The sequence below is a fragment of the Neodiprion lecontei genome, chromosome 4 (assembly GCF_021901455.1).
Source record: "Neodiprion lecontei isolate iyNeoLeco1 chromosome 4, iyNeoLeco1.1, whole genome shotgun sequence".
Taxonomy (NCBI): Eukaryota; Metazoa; Arthropoda; class Insecta; order Hymenoptera; family Diprionidae; genus Neodiprion; species Neodiprion lecontei.
Window position 1 is genome coordinate 15,228,886 of NC_060263.1, and position 19,790 is coordinate 15,248,675.

At 38.9% G+C, this 19,790-nt stretch overlaps 1 protein-coding gene and 1 long non-coding RNA gene across 4 annotated transcripts; one reads left to right on the forward strand and one right to left on the reverse strand.

Moving 5' to 3' along the window:
- Window positions 1–1,367: 1,367 nt before the first annotated feature.
- On the reverse strand, window positions 1,368–3,246 carry LOC124294244. Of its 2 annotated transcripts, none has more exons than XR_006904191.1 (3): window positions 3,169–3,246; window positions 1,849–3,036; window positions 1,368–1,745 (listed from the first exon to the last, which is right to left on the reverse strand). It is a non-coding gene; the product is annotated as an uncharacterized LOC124294244 (long non-coding RNA). The 2 variants fall into 2 exon arrangements; XR_006904190.1 differs by lacking the exon at window positions 3,169–3,246 and having other exon boundaries at window positions 1,849–2,836; window positions 2,994–3,162.
- Window positions 3,247–5,406: 2,160 nt separating this feature from the next.
- Window positions 5,407–19,732, forward strand: LOC107226662 (tyrosine-protein kinase Src64B). 2 transcript variants are annotated; one of them, XM_015667547.2, is made up of 7 exons: window positions 5,407–5,640; window positions 13,526–13,879; window positions 14,028–14,234; window positions 15,015–15,225; window positions 15,621–15,874; window positions 15,956–16,666; window positions 16,745–19,732. In XM_015667547.2, exons 2-7 carry the CDS (start codon window positions 13,837–13,839, stop codon window positions 16,957–16,959), a joined length of 1,641 nt encoding a protein of 546 aa, XP_015523033.1. In that variant the 5' UTR covers window positions 5,407–5,640; window positions 13,526–13,836; the 3' UTR covers window positions 16,960–19,732. The 2 variants fall into 2 exon arrangements, with proteins under 2 accessions (XP_015523033.1, XP_015523034.1); XM_015667548.2 differs by having other exon boundaries at window positions 14,028–14,162.
- Window positions 19,733–19,790: the final 58 nt, after the last annotated feature.

Here is a 19,790-nt window from a genome sequence, read left to right on the forward strand (position 1 = left end):
CGAAGTCGAGCTTCACCAGGTAGTGGTCCAGGAGCTCAAGAATTACAGGGCGCTCGTCCCCGAATTCGAGTTTTACCAGGTGCGTACCTGGAGCGCAGGAACCACGGAGCGCTCGTCCCTGAAGTCGAGTTGCATCGGGAAGCGAACCTGGATGGTAGGATCCAGGAAGTAGAGAACCCGATACTCGAAATCTACGGAGCGCGATTCTCATACGTCCTCTCTACTGCGCGGTCGTGTCCAGACTGAGGAATTCGGTGGGCTGATTTTAGATTGATAACGTCAAGAGAAAAAAAAATTTGGGTGACGTCACCTTCTGAACATCCGAACATCCAAACTTTGGATTCGAACTTTAATGCCATGAATGATGATGTATGATGTCATCTATGATGTATGATGTATGATGTGATGTATAATGATTTCAGTTTTCACATTTCATACAAGAAATACGCACTTTATCATTCCTGCCGATCCCAGACTCAAGCTGCCAGGCCTTTCGATAGTCAGCCGTTGAATAAAGATATATTCTCCAGTTAAAATGGGTTCAGTTAATTTGGCTAATAACGCTGCCGTTCTGTGACAGTTGGATAATAAAAAATTATGCTCGTACCTTTCAAATGTGTGTTCAAGTACACTTGAAGTTTTAAGAAGCTTCGGTCTTCCTCTCCCTATCACCTTTTTCGTCTTTTAATCACCACACTGCGTCAAATACTGTTTCATATATGGAGCATCCATTTCATATCGATCAAAATTAGCGCATCCGTGATGTATTACTGTTACTCTGAATATTCTTCCGATGGAACACTTTTCGAAAAACAATTCTGCTTGTCTACCCAACGTAGATACTTCACTTGCGACTAGCTAAAGCAGCGATTCGATTCAATGCCTACGAAAATTCAAGATCGAGAGAGCATATGAAAAGTTGTTGGAATAATTATGAATATTAATGTTATGGAATACATCGAGCGCGTGTCGAATAGGATCCCAGTTCGAAATGAATAATTCTCTTTTCATATTATAGCCGTATTATTGTAGATAACCGAGTTTGTCTCCTGAAAAATTATAAAATATATAGTATGCATCACGTCCCTCACGGAAAAAACCCTAGACTTGGGTGTAAATTCGTAACCTCAACTTTTTTCTCACGGGGATTTAGCATTACCTATGGGTTGAGGGTACGAATTTACACCAAAATCCAGGGTTTTCTCTGTGAGGGGTGTTAATCCTAAATGGACCATGTATAATAAATATCGTACGTGCACCGCATATACATATATAATTTTTGGGCTCTGCATCATTATTACATCTGATCCATTATTATTTATAATCTATGTATACATTCTTTTCTCGGGTACCTATACTTTAATTAAATCACTGTTTTGCTACGAATTTTGGAAGAAATTTATTCTCATTATTAATTTCTTCTATCGCCGACAAGTCGGTAAGTACACACGGGCTAAGTACCGGCTTGGGCTTACCATTGCGAAGACTGTTACTCGGTAGGTGAATGCAGCCAGCATCACGCCGAAATCGGTAACTCTCCGATGTTCTGCAATAAGTTCTCAACTCTACCGTTGAAACATCTCAGGGGACGCAAGCGCACGATGATTCTCGGTTCTCACACCAAAGCCCATTAGGGCAACGGTCTTTATTTTCTTCAGTCAACGGGTGGAATAACAAAGGTTTTGTCAACAACATTCATTTGAATTTGGCGCCATTTTACTGGAAACGTTACCGACTCATGGTACCTGCAACGTTTTTTTGGATTATCTCGAAAACCATGTCGGAGTAAATAATAAAAAATAGAGAGCAATTGAGAGCAATTCGGGAACAATTTTGTGGCATACATACTATTAAGAAATTCGATGGTCGCAGGGCAACTTCACATAGGTACTCAGGTACTCTGCCACGAATAGTGTATAATACAGAACTTCAATTTATAAATAAAATCTGCAGACCATCCTCTCAGCGCAATTCAAATCACCTTTGTGGATGGCGGAAATGGAAAAGAATATACATTGATACTCAATTTTGAAGACACTGATGGTGAATAAATAAAAACCTGTAGTTGACATGTTAAATGAAGTTCCGAAAGGAACGGCTAGTTCATTTTGAAACTGATATTTCTGAGATTAAATCAGATCAATTGTCGACAGTTGAATTTGGCTAAAAAGACGCCCAGAGCGAGTTATTTAACGGTGGATCACGCTGAACGCGTTTTGAGTCTTACAGCATTTATGGAAAGGTCTCTTTTATTCATTATAAAGAAGACGTGAATCCCATTTTCTCTAACACGGTAGATTGTTACAAAGATTAAAATTCATCAGCCATTCTGAAACATCGATATAATTATTTAATAAGATTCATTCTAACAAAACTAGCGAAACCTGAATTCATCACGATTTCATACGTGCTGTACATATAATATTGAAGCATAAGTTTTAGTTTAATAGATATAAGAATCAAATTATAGTGTGAGAAACTACAGCTCATCAGTATTTGACTAATGAAAATGAGTACTTTTTGAGAGTCTAATAACTATATTCACCGTTCAGTCAACTAACCATGGCAACGTACTGTGGGATTGATTGAACTTTTAAGATATCAAATTGACGCTACTCCAACATCATTTCTGTAGATTTTTACCAAATTGATTTTTTGAATGAAGAACAGCGGTAACACTAATTGGTATTGGTTAATTCTTGCATAACAGTGTGCTGTTGCTTAATCCTTATCGTAAACCCATATTCAACCCTTCGTTGGTGATTTACTAGTATCTGATGTACAATGTTGCGCAGTAAATTTTGACGTCAGGAAATATTTCAAGTATTTTTTCATACTGCAGACATATTAATCGTTAATATTTGTAATTTGTTCAATTTTGACAACTACAATCGTACTTTACAACTTTACTAAAGTAAATATGCTTATTATTATTCACTACTTTCATGAGGCTAAATGTGGCAGAGTATTAGTCAGTCGCCGATATACAATACCTCGAAAATTAGCAACCAAAAAACTATTTCCCGTCAGAGGACGCTATTAAATTGGAAACATGCAAAATGTGAGCATGGGTTTCCTGAAGCCCGTTTCCTCCGACACAGTTTAAACGGCTTTCAATTTTTTCTGTACAGTTTGGAGATAGGCTGACTTAGTTTAAACTCGATTAACCTTGGAGGAATCGGGCCTGACTCCGCTAACTCCTCCATGGATCCCCTCTGGCGACACAAAATGAAGGAGGTCAAATGGCCACAATCAGCACCGCAGGGCGGCGCGAGCAAATGAGGAGGGTATGACGGCGCGCTAACTGCGTACGAACGTATGGACGCTGTTCCATGTCAGCGACGAATCGACGGATCACGGAACAACGGAATCATTGGTCTCGAAATCTAGTTACTTTGAGAATTCCGTTCCGTACGCTAATTTGCCTTATGGTCCCATGCTGAGCATATACAGGCCGTATTCGAAAATTGACTGACAGTACTGTCAGCAATCCTTTATCTCTTTTGCGCTTCCAAGTTCGCGAATAGCTCTGACTCTGTCCTAGGGAATTTTCAGTACTGTCAGTCAATTTACGAACACGGCCACAGTATGGGTGCTTTCCATTTACTGACTCAAATCGACTTGTGTCGCTATTTCTGGTGTATCCGGCCAATCTGGGCAAAGGAATACACCAGAAATAGCGACACAAATCGATTTGAGTCAGTAAATGGAAAGCACCCTATATGCTTTAAAGTCCTATGTGGCAATTTTCGAACGGAATAACGAAACCGAATCAATGCAAATTTGCGGTATTTCTACGAATTAAATATTGATACTATTTCATCAGAATTTCATGTGTAAGGTTAGTATAAAATACGTTCCGTCATTTAGTTTGAAATTTGTCACATGGCATAAGCAATTCTGTATACATGGAACGGAACTCCAAAACTCCATACGTGTGTTCATCATATTATCCTTCATTATTTCGAATTTTAAATTTATAAATAAAAAAACGTGGATTCGAAAGTCATGCCAAATACAATGTTGAAATTACTAGTAGATCCTAGAAATCTACCGATTTAGCATAGCAAAAATTATACTCAGGAGAGTTTTGACGAAGTGCAACGGAATCTTAGAACATACCGGGACAATCTCGTGAAATTTGAAAATCAACTACACATACGCCAAATAATTCAATTTCATTGGTCGGCGAAATCTTCCCGCAGCCATGGTGTAAGGAGTATATTGTACGAAAATTGGTCCTCTATCGAGCACACCTTACACCTTAAGCTATGCCCACAACGATATTTTTGTTTGCGATGCAGGAGGCCAACGTACACAAAACGTGTACTTTTGAATTTTCAAAGAGTACAAGCATTAAATTCCGACCGTTCTTTCAAGAACCAATTTTCTGATCCAATAACAAATGCTTCCCAAATCTTTCCGAGCCACTAGCTCAAATATTTGAGATTCTAACCTCGAAAATTCGTATCAACTACAGAGCCGCCAGAAACAGTTTGACAGATGAAAACTCGGGATGGCCAGTCTGCATGAACAGCCGTAAAACTCGCGCATGCGCAGTTGATTTTTCAAGTTTTAAGAGATTGTCCCGGTATAGAAATGTAGGAAACTTCAGTGGAAAAAGATACAGAGAAGGAGATGGTAATAGTACGTTCGTTCTCTGTCTCGCAGGCCCCGATTGGCCGACTCGCGCAGCGCTCTGAGCATTCACGTTCGTTCCACAGGACTCTGGCGCCTGGCTCTAAGGTTTTGTTAGTTGTGTGCCCGTAGTATGTATGTATTACATATTGGGAGCATACAAACGTGGAGTATTGCTATCGCTGTACCTATTAAGTTTAATTTATTTACTAAAATCATGCCGTTGAGACGTCGCGTTTCTATCAGACTTTTCAGCGAGAATGCCTGTTCCACATTGACAAATTAAATTGTTTCATTAAAAAATATGTTATACACTGATATTATTGACTGTTTGTTTCAATAGCCTGACCCACTAAGTACTAGTGTATAATATGTATTTATATCATCCGGATTATGTCAATGCAATGCTCGGGGCACTCAAATACGATAGGTACGCTTCTGCCGCAGAAAGGAAATGTATATAGTATCACAACATCCCTCTCTCTCACTAGCTCAGGGACACTTTTTTAGCGCAGATGCTTCCTTTCATGTCTATATACTCTAAGAACAGAATGCTGGTTCCGTCAAAACCCATGCAAAACCTGACGGAATGCCATCAATGAAATTCGGAATCTAGAGACTTTTGTTTGTTTCGTTCCGTTGTTCCGTGATCCACCAAACTGTCGTTATCATGTGACAGCTCCCTAAATTCTGAAGCTGAAAGCACCCTCGAGTGGATTTTCCATAGAAGAGGCGGGGACAGGGGCGGGGGGGCGAGCGTGGCGGATGAGCCGTGGGCGGCCTGGAGGACTCTGGACTAGCTGTCAGTTACAGTTCGAACGTTGTGTAAAGCGTGCGAGTGTGACACGGTTGAACGATGGTAATCGCATAACGATCCTTTTCCAATATTACCAGAGTGCGTGTGAGTGTTAAGGGACATGTCGACCAGTTAGTTCAACCGGACTGAAAATTCGCCGAAAGTACCGAAACCGGATTACGCGAAGACATGCTCCGAAAATTCAGGTAAAAATACGCGTATGTACGTAGATTTACAATTAGATATAAGACAGAATCTAGTTTCAAATTTTTATTCAAATCGAACGTCAATTGCTGCAACAATCGTCGTAGGTAAACAAAAGATAGTCATTTATCGAACACGGAATAGTATGTTTATATAGAGTTGACAACTGTAGCCAGACCCAACCAACTCCTCCATACGTGCATGATGCGCGACCGACGTCTCCGCGTAGTAGTTCCTTCTCGAGCTATTATTCGACTCGAATCAACAATTTCCGTGCAACGACACGCGCAGGTTGAGAAATTGTTCGTACATTTAGCGTCTCTTTGTTTGCATCTTTTTCCGTGATTCGTATTTCACTCTCTAGGCTCGGGTTATTATCCTCGTTTGACGAATGTGAGAAACAAGTACAAAACATATAACGGTGCGATGAGCAAAGAAAAAACAAAATTACATGGACACACGACGACGCATGTGAGATGTCTTTATAGGGTTCACGACCCCCCTTGTATATTGCCAAGTTGAGGATTGGCTGGCCTCTCAACAATCCCCTTTGTACGGCCATGCTCTCTGCAAGTATAGTGACGAGTTTCCCCATACATAAGACATGCAAAGTCCAGGGATGGAGATCGTAAAATTTGAAAAACAGACGATCATTATTTTTTGCCTTCGTACAAGCAATTGTATGTTGCGTAATTGGGAAACAAAATAAGGGAAAAAAAATAAAGTTGCCGCCATGCAGTATTATAATTATGAAACTTGAGCGTCACTGAAAAAGTAATTGGAATTTTGTATAAACGCGATGCGAATGAACGCCGCGACAATTACGCACGTTAAATAGTTGTTAACCCTTCTTTGTTTCTTTCTTCACTCCTTTTTCCCTCTCTCGCTCTCTCTCAATTCTTATATCTAAAGGACCGACTACGACGACGCGAAGAAAAAAATGAGGAAATGCTAATTTTATCACCGTAACACACTGCCAGCGGTTAGATTGCGTGCGGTATTATTATCTTCTCGGGATATAATGTATCCTTCTTCAACAGTTGTCGATACTGTATTACAATATACACCAGGCGTGGATAACATGCAAATAATAACACTGATAATCACAACCATGTCACACTCGCAGCGTTGCGGAGAATTAATCAGACACGGTATAGTTATAAAAAATGCTTCGTTCAATTTCTAAATTCATATGGGAGAAACGCATTTCCATAATTTACACGTATTCGAGCGATTCAATCATTACATTAATACCTACGTTTCAAGATAAATATCATGTTTGCATACTGCGTAATCCAGTCAGTGTAAGTTTACCGATATCGGATTTTCCATTCATGCCGATTCCTAAAAAAGAGGCGGTCGTCGATCATGGGAAGAGGAAATCGTCATCTTAATGGAAAACAACCTCGATGATCACGGAAGGAAAAACGATTGATCGATGCTACGCACTGGCATCAATCGCGAATTGCCTGAATAACGAATAGAATTGCTACGTCGATCTCACCAACTAACCGCAATACGGATCTGGTTTTTGAAGAGGTCTGAACGCTTAGAATATTGTGTCACAAATCCGTCAGCTGAGCGATCGCGCTATCTCGTGCCATTCGCGGTGTAAAATCGGCGGAATCGAGCGCCTATAATATGATAAGACCGGGTAAATATAATCTTTGGCGATAGAAGATAACGTGAAAATAAAAAGAAAACCAAAGTGAGTATGGAATTTCAGAGCGTACGTGCATACATAACGTGTGATAAATACATGCGTTATAACGGTCAGACATGGTCCGCGTATGCAGATATTGATTTTTTCTTTCACCCTACGCAAGGGGCAAAGAGGAGAAGCGAATTATCGCGAGAAAGAGAAAGAGAAAGAGTGAGAGTGAGTCCCCCTTATGGGGAAAATCTACGGGGCTTTGTGCGCCCGATATGCACCTCGGCTTGCTTTAGCTTTGCTTTACTTTACTTTACGTTACCCGGCTTTTCAACGTCCATTGGTTCTGCCTTGTCGATCCAAAGTATGCAGCTCTGAGGGTCGCGTATACGGGAAGAAACACCGACGTATACGTTCATCGTTGCACCGATCGATATGGGACAGAAATAAACAATTCTGACGTAAGACGGTTGCCGTGGTATTCAACGTTCGTATTTCCCCTGGTTTTGTTTGCTTTTAACCCACATTTTCTGCGATAGTGACGTTTTTCTTTTTTGTGACATGCATAATATCGCAGTGGACTTAAAGATATGCATTATTATTTCCTCGTCCAAATCTTATAGATTTCATGTATAACTTTAAAACAAATAATTAAAGAAGTTCGTACTGTAAATAAAATAAAATCATTGGACGAATCGTAGAGTGTGGAGTTCAAATGATACCGAAGAACGTCGCTGCGGTTACAGTATTCCCGCATTTCTCGGAATCAGTATTCTTAATCACTATTAATTTTTCAAGTCGAAATTCTCAACATGTAACGTCTACGTGCCCAGTTCAAGAGTAATACTAGTTAGTTATAGCGCCCGTCAACGCGACTCCTGTACGCACAACGTAAGTGGGTGGGTGTCTGATTGTCAGCAACGCACGAGGGTCGGTTCCTGGTCGGCCTCTCTCTCCGTCTCTTCCTCCTCTTCGTCACTCTGACACACGCGGAGCTTGTCCGTCCGCCCCTCGAAACTTAGAGCGGTTTGCTCGAAGCATCTGGCCGGCACGTGTGCAGGCAACTCTTCAGATAATAGACGAATTTTCACCTTCGATAAAAAGAGCTTCAAAATTCCGAAGATTTGCCGCGAAACTCTAAGCCTGAACACCGTTTACGCGAACCTCGCACGATGGACGGTTCTCGACTTCGGCGAGTTTTAGTTTCGGCCAATCGGCGACCGGTTAGCTGTTCGATCAGCTGACGTTGCAGCGTGCCGATTCGTCGGATACGAAACCGCTTATATCTCGGAAACCGAGCGTCGTTCGGCATTCGCGCAAAAGTACTTTCGCCTCAGTTTTTCGCAAGGGATCTTTTTTCCGATGTACGTTGGGCCAAATGCCCTTACCTAGAGGTGGAGATAAGCGGAAAGATATGCCAGTTGTTTAGGAACTCCCATTTTCGTGCAGCAGTGGCTGCGTTATCGGCAATTGTTTCCCTTCCTTGAGCCGCAGCAGCTTCAATGGCCCTCTCTGTTGAGTTGCCAGGTGCATACGCAAACTTCACACCTCTGTATGCACCTGCATCAAAAAGCTCTTTCCCTCTCTCTCTCTCTCTTTCTCTATTTCTTTCTTTCTACCGTCCGCCGACAATCGAGCCTTACTAGAGACGAAAGAGAGAGGCGGGGTTCAATTTCCCGACTAATTGTAAGATTTGATCAAGAGTAAAATAGCACCCTATGCTGATGGTCCTTTTAAAATTCATTACTTTACCGAAAATTTTATTGAAATGAAAGAAATTGAATCGGATCGAAGAAGCATTGGTTCTTTACACTCTTAATTTACCTCGCACTCATCTGGAAGACGGCAAAAGTAGTCGCACCTTTGTGGCCCGATCTTTTCGCTTGCTTAGCCTGAACTTTGTAGCCGCGCGCCCTTGTCTACAGAGCTACATTCGAAGCTGCAATATATAAAGTATGTATGAGTATATATGTACACATAGAGGTGAAGCATTTCTTCAAGATCTTGTTTAGAGAGTTTCACAGGGGAGACGAGAGGGTGCTATGTTATTTATAGCACGTATATCCCTACATAGGCACGGGGAAATATGTGTATGTCACGTATATGTGGTTCTCCTTGTTAACTGGCTCACTTTTACCTGCAACCATCTCTCGGATATTTTTTTCTCTGCTTTTCGTTTATAAATAATTTTTCTGTTCGATGCTTTACTCATATTTCACTGGATCGCAGTTTTGATATATAATTCACATTAAAACAACAACAACTACTACACATGGAAAAACACCTGAGAATACAGTATTCACCGTACAATATACATTACTGGCTTAACCTCCCGACTAATTGTAAGTTGTTTTCAGTCCGAAACAAAATGCGAGTTCGATTCTATACGAATTATGAGAATAGGATATTCTAACCTTGGATTCGTTATCGGTGATCCAAAAAACCTCCGCCTACAAATTTCTATCAAAATCGGAATATTTTTAGATTTTTTGCACTATATTGGATCGCCATTTTAGATTCGCAATCTGAATTCGTGATCAACCACGAAACCAACCGAAGGTACCAATTTTCATCAAAATGCATAATGTTTTTATCTTTTTTTCAGCTTAGTCAATATATCAAGTTTAATTTTTGCAAATCTGACCTTAGATTCGTGATTAGCGACCCAAAAAACCTCACGGTATCAATTTTCGTTCAAATCCATTCATTCATTCTCAAGGTATCATAATTTTTATTTGATGTATTGAAATTTTGTTGTTTAAATAATTGAAATAGTACCAAACCGATCAAAGCCCAAATCTAATCAGTTCTAAATTTGAAAAAGCCGCGTTGATTGGGACCAAAACTACCACAGACATCCGTCCGAAAATGGTTGGGGGTGACCCTCTAGACCTTGAAACGTCGAGATCTAGTGAAAACTCAACGTTTCATTTTCCGGGTGATTACAAAACTTTCTTTTTTCTCTGACAACAGAGAAACTGGAAATTAAAAAACAACTGACACGGATTGTCAATTCTGTATGTCTCGTCTGTTTCTGCAGCTTTGTGACATTACAGCGTTTGGCAAAATCCCCCCCACCAATCCTTCGTGCTTTCTTTCCTATTTTCCGACATTCTGTGTACGCGTAATGCTCGATTACCTTATCGGCATTAAAATATTGCGAGTAGAAGGGTAGACATTGTGTTATAGAAGGCGCATTGGGTAGTTATATGTATAAAAGCACATTGGACAGGGCTGAGTAGGGTGTATAACAGGATCGTTCGAAACAACAGAGCCGTCTAGACGAGTTTTTTACGCATCTTTTCTTCTTTTTCGCTGGCAAATGGTATATAACGTGTTTTTTTCCCATTACAAGTTCGCGCATCTCGGTTTCAACGTAGGTGTACACAAATCTGCGTTACAGGTCACATGAAATGACCCGGTTATATTCTACGCCCGCGGTAAACGAACCCTCATACAGTAATAATCATTTCACCCGTTAAGTAATAGGAAAGTCTCCGATTTTCATATGCAGCAATATTATCGTCACTATCGTCAGCAAGATTGTATTTGTATAGAATATACAATTGACAAGTTGAGAAGATGAAAATATGAAGAACGACCGATAAAATCGTGGATTCTGCACATAAGTTCAAATTATCTTACAGCTTTTAATTAAGAATTTAATTAACGATCGATTGATTGGGCCCAGCATGCAACGATGCCGCTGTTCGCCCGTATTATATTAGGATTTAGACTCCTAGGGAGAACAGCCTATTTTCAGCCGTACGCTAAGACGGTTCATTTTTAGTTTTATTTGGTTCGTCATTTTCTTTTCTCTTATCTTTTTGCACGTAACAACGCTGTCGGTTCAAATCTATTTTCGCAATTTGGAGGCTACTTCAGCTTCGCCGACTTTTGTACGTTGCGCATGTCTTTGCACAGCGTAAAGACTAGGTACTCGTAATCACATGGTAATTCTGCACTAATAAGCTTGCACCACGGACGATTAAACTTTTTTTCTTTTCAAAAGAAAGAATCGAAATTTACAGTTGTATTTTATTTGCGAGGTTTATACATGTTCTCTGGAATAATAGAAAAATGTTTCAAAATTTCCTTTCATTTCAATAAAAGAAATTATTGAAAATTATGCCCGTCTATTCATAGTTCGTCGCGGTAAACATGAGTACAATACATAAGCACATAAATAATATCCGATCGTAAAGATTCTCCCCTCGTGTGTTATATACAGATATGTATTACGACCGCAGCGGCAATACCTGCACCGTGTACAACAAGTATTAAAAAAGAAAGAAAAAAACCAAGGGGAAAAGGAAGAAGAGAAGAACAAAAAAGAAATCTTGTGTACGCAGACTGCATTTCATAATATTCGTTGCAGAGAGATACATCTCTAAGTGATATGCACCACATGCACACGTCATGAGATGCAGCGTAACTGAGCTACAGCATTCATGAGTCGGTTTTATCTTCCTCATATTATGAATTTGTTGAACCTAATAATATTTTTCTCCTATAATTTGTCTTGCAGTTCCACTGCAAATATATTATAACGTTCTTCCGTTGAGAAGGTCGAGCTTAATAAAATCGAAGAATTGATTTAATTTTGAATCGTATACACTTGTTTGCAAAATTTACATTGATTGCAGTAAGGGATGAAAAATGTTCTCCAGCACTTCAATTACTTTTCACGGGAAACAGAAAGCATAAGGGATACGTGCAGCAAGACAGATTGAGGAAAATGAATGTACATCATGTGCACAGTGTACATACGAGCATGCATGAATACATGTATCCTACATGGAGAAGTGCCATAACCGGATGTTGTAAACCAGGCCCTGCACGTTTCTCGCTCCATTGTGTCAGTAAATCATAAAAATAAAGGAATAAAACTGATTCGTAAAGTCTGGACTGTTTGACCGTTGAAACCATATCGGAACGATATTTCAGGATAAGCATTTATGCGTCGCATATTGTTGAGAAAAATTTAAGTATTAAATAAAAAAGTGAAAAATTCAACCGCGTTTCTTATTTTAGACCACTTCCAAGAACGATGTAGAGAAAGTGCTTGAGTAAAATCAATATCAACCTAAAATTGAGTTTTACCAACAAGTTTACAACAAACGGTTGTTAATTATTTTTCGTCAGCTTGTACACAATACGTATAATATGTATACCTATATATGTATGTACATGTTGATATATACGATTAGGGAGAGAATAAAAAAAAAAGTTTACTCACGTTCAGTATGCGAGTCACGCGACATTGTGTGTACAAAGTGTCCACAGATCCCCGATTCTGGTTTCCGTTTTGGGCGCGGTAAAAACACACTGCAGAAGGAGGAGCAGCCTATTCGTCGAAGCAAGGTGGCAATACGTAATTAATACAAACAAATTCAGCCGAGTGGTTTTCTGACTGAAATAAAACAAAAAGAAATGCTATTCAGTTCAGTAATCATTTATATACAATTTGGTTCGGTAAATAAGCGTATAAAATGGGATTCTTGTATTTGATTAAATTGAAAAATCTCATTTTAGGGAATCAACAAACAATCATTTTCCTGTTTTGTCAATAATTTACATAGAATATTTTTTCCATGTACAAAAATCAGCGACAATAATTTTGCAAGCTCGGCTTACAAAAATTGCAACTAAAAGTGATGGAATTTATCTTGAATATATTATACAGTTGTTGTATAGCAGAGAATTCATAATTAGTTGCGCGCAGAATCGTCTACATAAAATATTACAGGTATACGAACATAACTAAACAGCAGTACAATGCGTGCAACGACGTGGATTAGGGAAAGCGGGGTTTAGAAGCTAGAAATTCTGTGCACCCCGATATTTGCGCGCATGCGGTAATAACGTCTGACTAACCCCAAACCTGCAGCTCACCCCTCGCATCCTCCACCTCGGGTCGGCCATTCTCCTCGTTGTTCTCCGAATGCGAGTTTTCGATTTCAACAGGGCAACGAATCTTCGGCTAGGGAAAATGTTCAAAATCAGTTACGGAACATCACGAATATTCCGGCCGAATGAGTAATTTGGACATATTTGAAACTTCCAAAATGATCCTTTCAGTCGGATTTTGAAAACGGCTCGGATGGCAATGAACTGCAATAATTGGCAAATCGGAATGAGAATAAAATCGAATTTGTCCGAAATCAGCGACAATTCTACAAAAATCTCACCTACTGTAGCTCTAAATATTCTATAATCTTCTATTTTCTCCACAGTTGCGCGGGTCCCGAGGGTAAACTGAACGCTGGTGGAAAAGCCTTCAAACGCCATCCTCGGGATTGATCTTTACATATAGAGATTTCGCGAAAGGCTTGTGTGTATACGGGAATATTTGTTGATCCGTAAGGCGAAAAAAGCACAGAGCGGAACGAAGAAGAATATAAAAAAAGGAAAAAAAAATCACAATCATGAAGATAGATCACATCATTCCCACGATACATTGCTAGACAACAAATCGTCATCACCGAGGAAAGAGGAAAGCTGTGGCTGTTTTTTTTATCTGCGGTGCTGCGAATCAACGGCGACAATGGGGAAATGTTGCAGCAAGAGGCAGGAGCCTCAGCCAATTGGTAACGGCTATCAAATAATAATAATAGTTCCCAATTTTACCTTATTCTATTAATATACGAGTATATTACATGCATGGATATTAGACACAAATATGTTTTCCTTCTATATTCGGTGAAATACGCACGCTCTTACTCTATGTTCGGTTAGGTTACAAGAAATCGGAAATTGGCCTCAACTCGGCGCACAGCAACGGAAGTTCCCTCGACAAGAGATACTCGGAGGATCCAAATCGGCGCTGCCCTCAGACCAGAGTCGACATTATTCGCCCGAGACAGACCCCCTGTGAGCCTCCGATTTTAATCCCAAAATCGATTCATCTGCGTGAATCATCCTCCCCGTCTTTTTCTGTTGCATGTGTGTAATTTATTATTTTCGTTATTATTATTATTAGTATGATTAATATTATTATCATTTCATCCTCATCAACGTCAGTGTAATCGTATGTATCAGTAGATTTGATTTAATCTCATTTATTTGCCATCATAATAATACTGATTTTTTTATCGTTATTCGGATCCAACGAATGGGCATAGCTAGGGCAAAATGGCGTCGTTATGGGTTATCAGCTGATCGTATCGGGACGGCGCTAACCTCCAATTAACCAACTCAAATCACTGACATCTCGGTTTTTCTAATTTCTTGCCAACTGAGACATGAAATCGACCTTCCAGCTAGTACTACCAGATCAAAAATGAAGACGAGTTATATAATAAGAACTCGTAAAAAAAAACCAACTTTCGAACCGATTCATGCAACTCGTAGGCTTAGGTTTCATTTTGTTAATGTGGCAATGAGTTGATGATGATTTTTGCTTTTTCTCTTCTTTCCTCAATACGATCATCATTTTGGCTATCAAATCAGACCATCGTCACTAATCTAACAGACTTCAATCTAAATATCGATCAAATGGATTTTATTCGTGTGCGAATATGGATACTTTAGGATTTTTTTGAATCTATCTATGTTTCGCAAACAAATTTAAGCATGAACGCATGTTTATCATTTCACAGAATGTATTCTTAGGTGATGCGTCATTGTCGTTGTTATTGTCAGTACCAAAAGATTCAACTAATTTCTACCGTGTACCAATGATTTATTCGTTCAATGCTCTGTATTTATTCCATTGCACTGCAGCACATTCGCAAAGATCGAACAAAATTGTGGTGGCGTTGTACAATTATGCGGCGAGGGAAAGCACCGACGTGAGTTTTGTGAAGGGTGACAGGATGGAGGTGCTGGATGACACGGAACCGGATTGGTGGAAAGTACTTCACCTGACTACCCTGCACGAGGGATTGATACCGTGGAATTTCGTCGCCGTCGAACGTTCCGTCGAGAGCGAGGAGTGAGTATAAAAAATATAAGGACTTTTTGGTAGGAATTGCAAAAGAAAGAAAACTGTGTACGTATATTGAACTACTAAAATAAACCAAAGAGTCAAGTTTATATTAATATATCTATAAACAGTTGACTCCATTGTTCTGGAATTTCCGCAACCACTATACCATTCATTACACACAAGAGGATTTTACACTTGATTACGTATGGTATACACATGCGGATGTATAATGCATAATAAATGTTGTAGATCTGATAGTTTTCAATGTATGAGAGGAAATGACAGTGTCCGGGTATTTTTTTTTCTCACTGCTTTGAAGCGAATTGCTCGCTGTCAAACGAGGTGGCAATTAATATCGTGTTTTATTCACACGTCATGAATAAGATATATTTATCGAACAGTTGGTTCTTCGACAACGTATCGAGGAAGGAGGCTGGGAAATTGCTTCTCGTCGACGAAAATCCACGGGGTACGTTTCTTGTTAGACCGAGCGAACACACGCCAAGGGGATACAGTCTTTCGGTGAAGGATTGGGAAGAGGGACGCGGGCATCACGTGAAACACTACAAAATCAAACCTCTGGACAACGGTGGATTTTACATAGCGACTAATCAAACTTTCTCCACTCTACCAGCCCTCGTAATGGCGTACAGCAGTAAGTGAAAACTGCCGCGATACAGAATACCCTAAAAAATGATTGTTGGTTTTGTGACATTGTTTGCCTGATTTTATTCAGAAAATGCCCTGGGACTTTGTCACGTGTTGGCGAAACCGTGTCCAAAACCGTTGCCGGACATGTGGGACCTAGGACCGGAGTTGCGTGACAAATGGGAGATAAACAGGAACCAAATACAGCTGATAAACAAGCTGGGGCACGGTAACTTCGGCGAAGTGTATTACGGAAAATGGCGAAACCAGATAGAAGTGGCGGTGAAGACGTTGCGCGAGGGAACGATGTCTTCTGAGGCATTTTTACAGGAAGCAGCTATAATGAAACACCTGAGGCACAGACACCTAGTCGCCTTGTACGCGGTCTGTTCGAAGGAGGAGCCGATATACATAGTCCAAGAGTACATGTGCAACGGTAGCTTACTCGACTTCCTGAGGACCGGGGACGGCAGGTACATGCAATTCGAGGACCTAATTTACATCGCGTCACAGGTCGCCTCGGGCATGGAATACCTCGAGAGCAAACAGCTGATTCACAGGGACTTGGCTGCGCGAAATGTTCTCATAGGCGAGAAGAACAAGGCGAAAATATGCGACTTTGGTCTGGCAAGGGTGATAAAGGACAACGAGTACTGTCCGAAACAGGGCAGCAAATTTCCGGTAAAATGGACCGCTCCCGAGGCCATAATATACGCCAGGTTCAGCATAAAGAGCGACGTCTGGTCCTACGGCATTTTGCTCAATGAACTCTTCACCTACGGCCAAGTGCCGTATCCGGGTAAGTGGAATCAACGATTGTCACTTCTGTCTCTCTCTTTTTCTCTCCTCGGTTAATCAGTGATACGTTTTTTCGCAGGCATGCACGGCCGCGAGGTCGTCGAGCACGTTGAGAAGGGTTACAGGATGCCAAAACCGGCGAATCACCCGCTACCGGACAGCATATACACCCTGATGCTGCAGTGCTGGGACGCGAGTCCGGAAAAACGACCGACTTTTGAATACCTTAATCACTATTTCGAGTCGTTCAATGTTACGAGTGAAATACCGTACCTAGAACCGCCAACGGACTGATACACGGCCCACCACCACATGCAGAGCCACATGATTCCAAGGGGACACTATCACCCGGCGCACATTAACTGTGCCATGGAATTTTACGGGATCTACTGCTAAACAAGTCTCGTTTACCTATTTATGTATTAAAAAGAACGTCGAACACTTTTTTTCAGTGCATGGATAGAAATGATGTTTGAAAGTGATGAAGATGACGAAAAATAACGGAGTAAATGCGGCGCATGACATTTGCCAGAGAATCGATTGGAAAAATATAATTCACTTCATATAACGTACTAAATCTTATTCATACATCGTAACGTACAACTGATGATAATAGCGACGAAAACAACTGTTTAGTTCTGCGCGAATTGTGAAAACTCTGCCAATGAAGAATTTGTGTGGTACACGTTTACAAAGAAGAATATTTATCGCAAATTTCAAGGCAGCCAGCGCAGATCGATTACTTTCTAAACTCCGATTGATAAAATGGATAATTTTTAGAAAAATTAACGAACCAAAAATAAAACCAAGAAAATCAAGACAAATAATAGCTACATGTTTTGTAAAATAGTACACTACGATGGATTTGTAGAGATAATTATGTTACTTGAATAATTTTAGCACACTTCGAGAACACAGACCGGTGAGATATAGATTGTGACGAAAACTAGTCGTCATTGGATTGATATATTGTAACACGGGGTATTTTAAGTAACCGTATTAACGAGGGTGTCGAATCTTTGACTAAAATTATTTTATTTTTTGCGATTTAAGCTTTCTTAGCAAATCTCTCAGTGATGATATGCGAGTGATAATTTTCCTCTACAAACAGAGTGATCGAGCTGTGCATTACTGATTTTAATAATCTGAGAAAAACGAAAAACTAAGATAAGAAATTTTATACAGTAGCGGTATTTAAAGAGAAAGAAGATATAATAATTATCCTAAACTTAAATTATAAGATTCAAAACGATAAGTACATAATATAAAATAATGTAAGTCATCAATGTTAATCGTACTAAATATAGTAGAAAGAACGGAAAACCAAAACGAGTTAGTTGTGGTGAAATTAGCAAAGGTGTAAAGTTTCTGAAAACGAAAATTCGAAGGGAAAAGAAATGAAAAGAACCGTTTTTAAGGTAAACTATTTGAACAGCGGTTGAAGCTTTAGTGGACAAAATTCATTATAATAGCATCTTTTATAAATGGACGAAATAATAATAATAAAAGTAACACGAATAATTCCGATCAATATTCTGAAATGCTCCTATAGTATAAAACGCGAATATTACAGTAGTAGGTGTATAATCGATGAAGTATTTCAGGTTATAGAAATCATATTTACCTGTAAAATGATGTTTACATACTATAGTAGTATAAATGATGTAATTCTAATTTGGCGAAAGAAATACGGATTCGCGAAATTGCGTCAAGGAAAAGAGCGAAAGAGCGAGCGACAAAGAGAATTTAGAATTAAAAAGTAGAACATAGAGCGTACATGATAATATACGTCCAAATACATTTTTCTATGAGCGTTTTGTACTGACCAAATATTAATTATAATACCGTGTTATACTAAGTACTTTTTCGATGTTGGCTCTCTCGTGAAAAAAAAGATAGAAACTGAAAGAAAATGTTCAAATGTGTATTTTCCAATATGGTATAGTGAAGATTTTTTTTCGGTTTTAGTGTTAAACGCCGTATAGTTGTAAATTGTTATGTATGTGATGTAATAGTAACTTATCTTTCTTGTTCTTGTACCGGCAATACATAGGAGAACGAAAAGTAACCAAGGAGAGAAAAACAAAAAACAAAAAAAAAAAAAAAGTTAAAGTTCACATCTCGCGTACGCATACGATGAAAACGAAAGACGTACTCACCTTACCTAAAAACGAGAACGAAGAAAGCAGAAGAAACCTCGGCGTTAATAAATAACGTATCGAAACATCCATTTCCGACGTAGCAAAGAAAGACAATACTATATAGAAGACAAGTCCATAAATTACTTACTACTTTACTGATCTTTTTTTATATATCGATTGTACATAATACACACACATTTTACGTGTGAATTACACAATCCTAATTCATACTCGCATTTTTTGATCAGCATATATGTATATTTGAGTTAAAAAAAACTTCACAATAAACCTTGGACTGAAAATGAGAGGAAAACGATAATTTTCTTCCCGAATGGATTGAATTGATTACATGAAAAAAGAAAGAACAGAATTACAAACTTTGGGAAAGTTTTTTGACCAGAACCAAAAGCACACTTACTGCCATTAGTTTTTGATAATAAAAGAGAGAAAAATTGTAAAATTGAATATTTTTTTTCCCGTTAATACGTACGTAACTTTTCTTTTCTCACATCATATGTGAAAACATCATTTTCAAATACACTATTTATTCTTCTTTAACCAACTCTACTTAATTAATAGTGAAACGTGTTTAGAGAAGAAAAACAAAATTGAATTATTTTTTTTTCGACTGAAGACAATGATCTCTGTGTTTATTCTAACTATTATGAATAATATTAAAAGAACTAGTGTTATTACTATTATCATTATTATCACCAACTGATATGGAAATAAAATAATGAAATTATTTTCACGTGGTGACGATGATGATAGTAATAATAATAATAATAACAACGGTAGTAGTCATAACGTCGTCATAGATAGCTTATGTACCAAAGCTTATTATCATTAATTATTTAAATTATTACTTTATACACTACTACTATTACTACTATTAGGTGAACATAATTATTGTAAAACTGCAGACAAAAAATATATATACATATATATATATATATATATATATATATATATATATATATATAT

Coding starts and splice junctions, on each gene's coding strand:
- LOC107226662 (XM_015667547.2), top strand. CDS start 13,837: ATGGGGAAATGTTGCAGCAAGAGGCAGGAGCCTCAGCCAATTG. Junction 13,880..14,027: donor GCAGGAGCCTCAGCCAATTG/GTAACGGCTATC, acceptor ATGTTCGGTTAG/GTTACAAGAAATCGGAAATT. Junction 14,235..15,014: donor CCCGTCTTTTTCTGTTGCAT/GTGTGTAATTTA, acceptor ATTGCACTGCAG/CACATTCGCAAAGATCGAAC.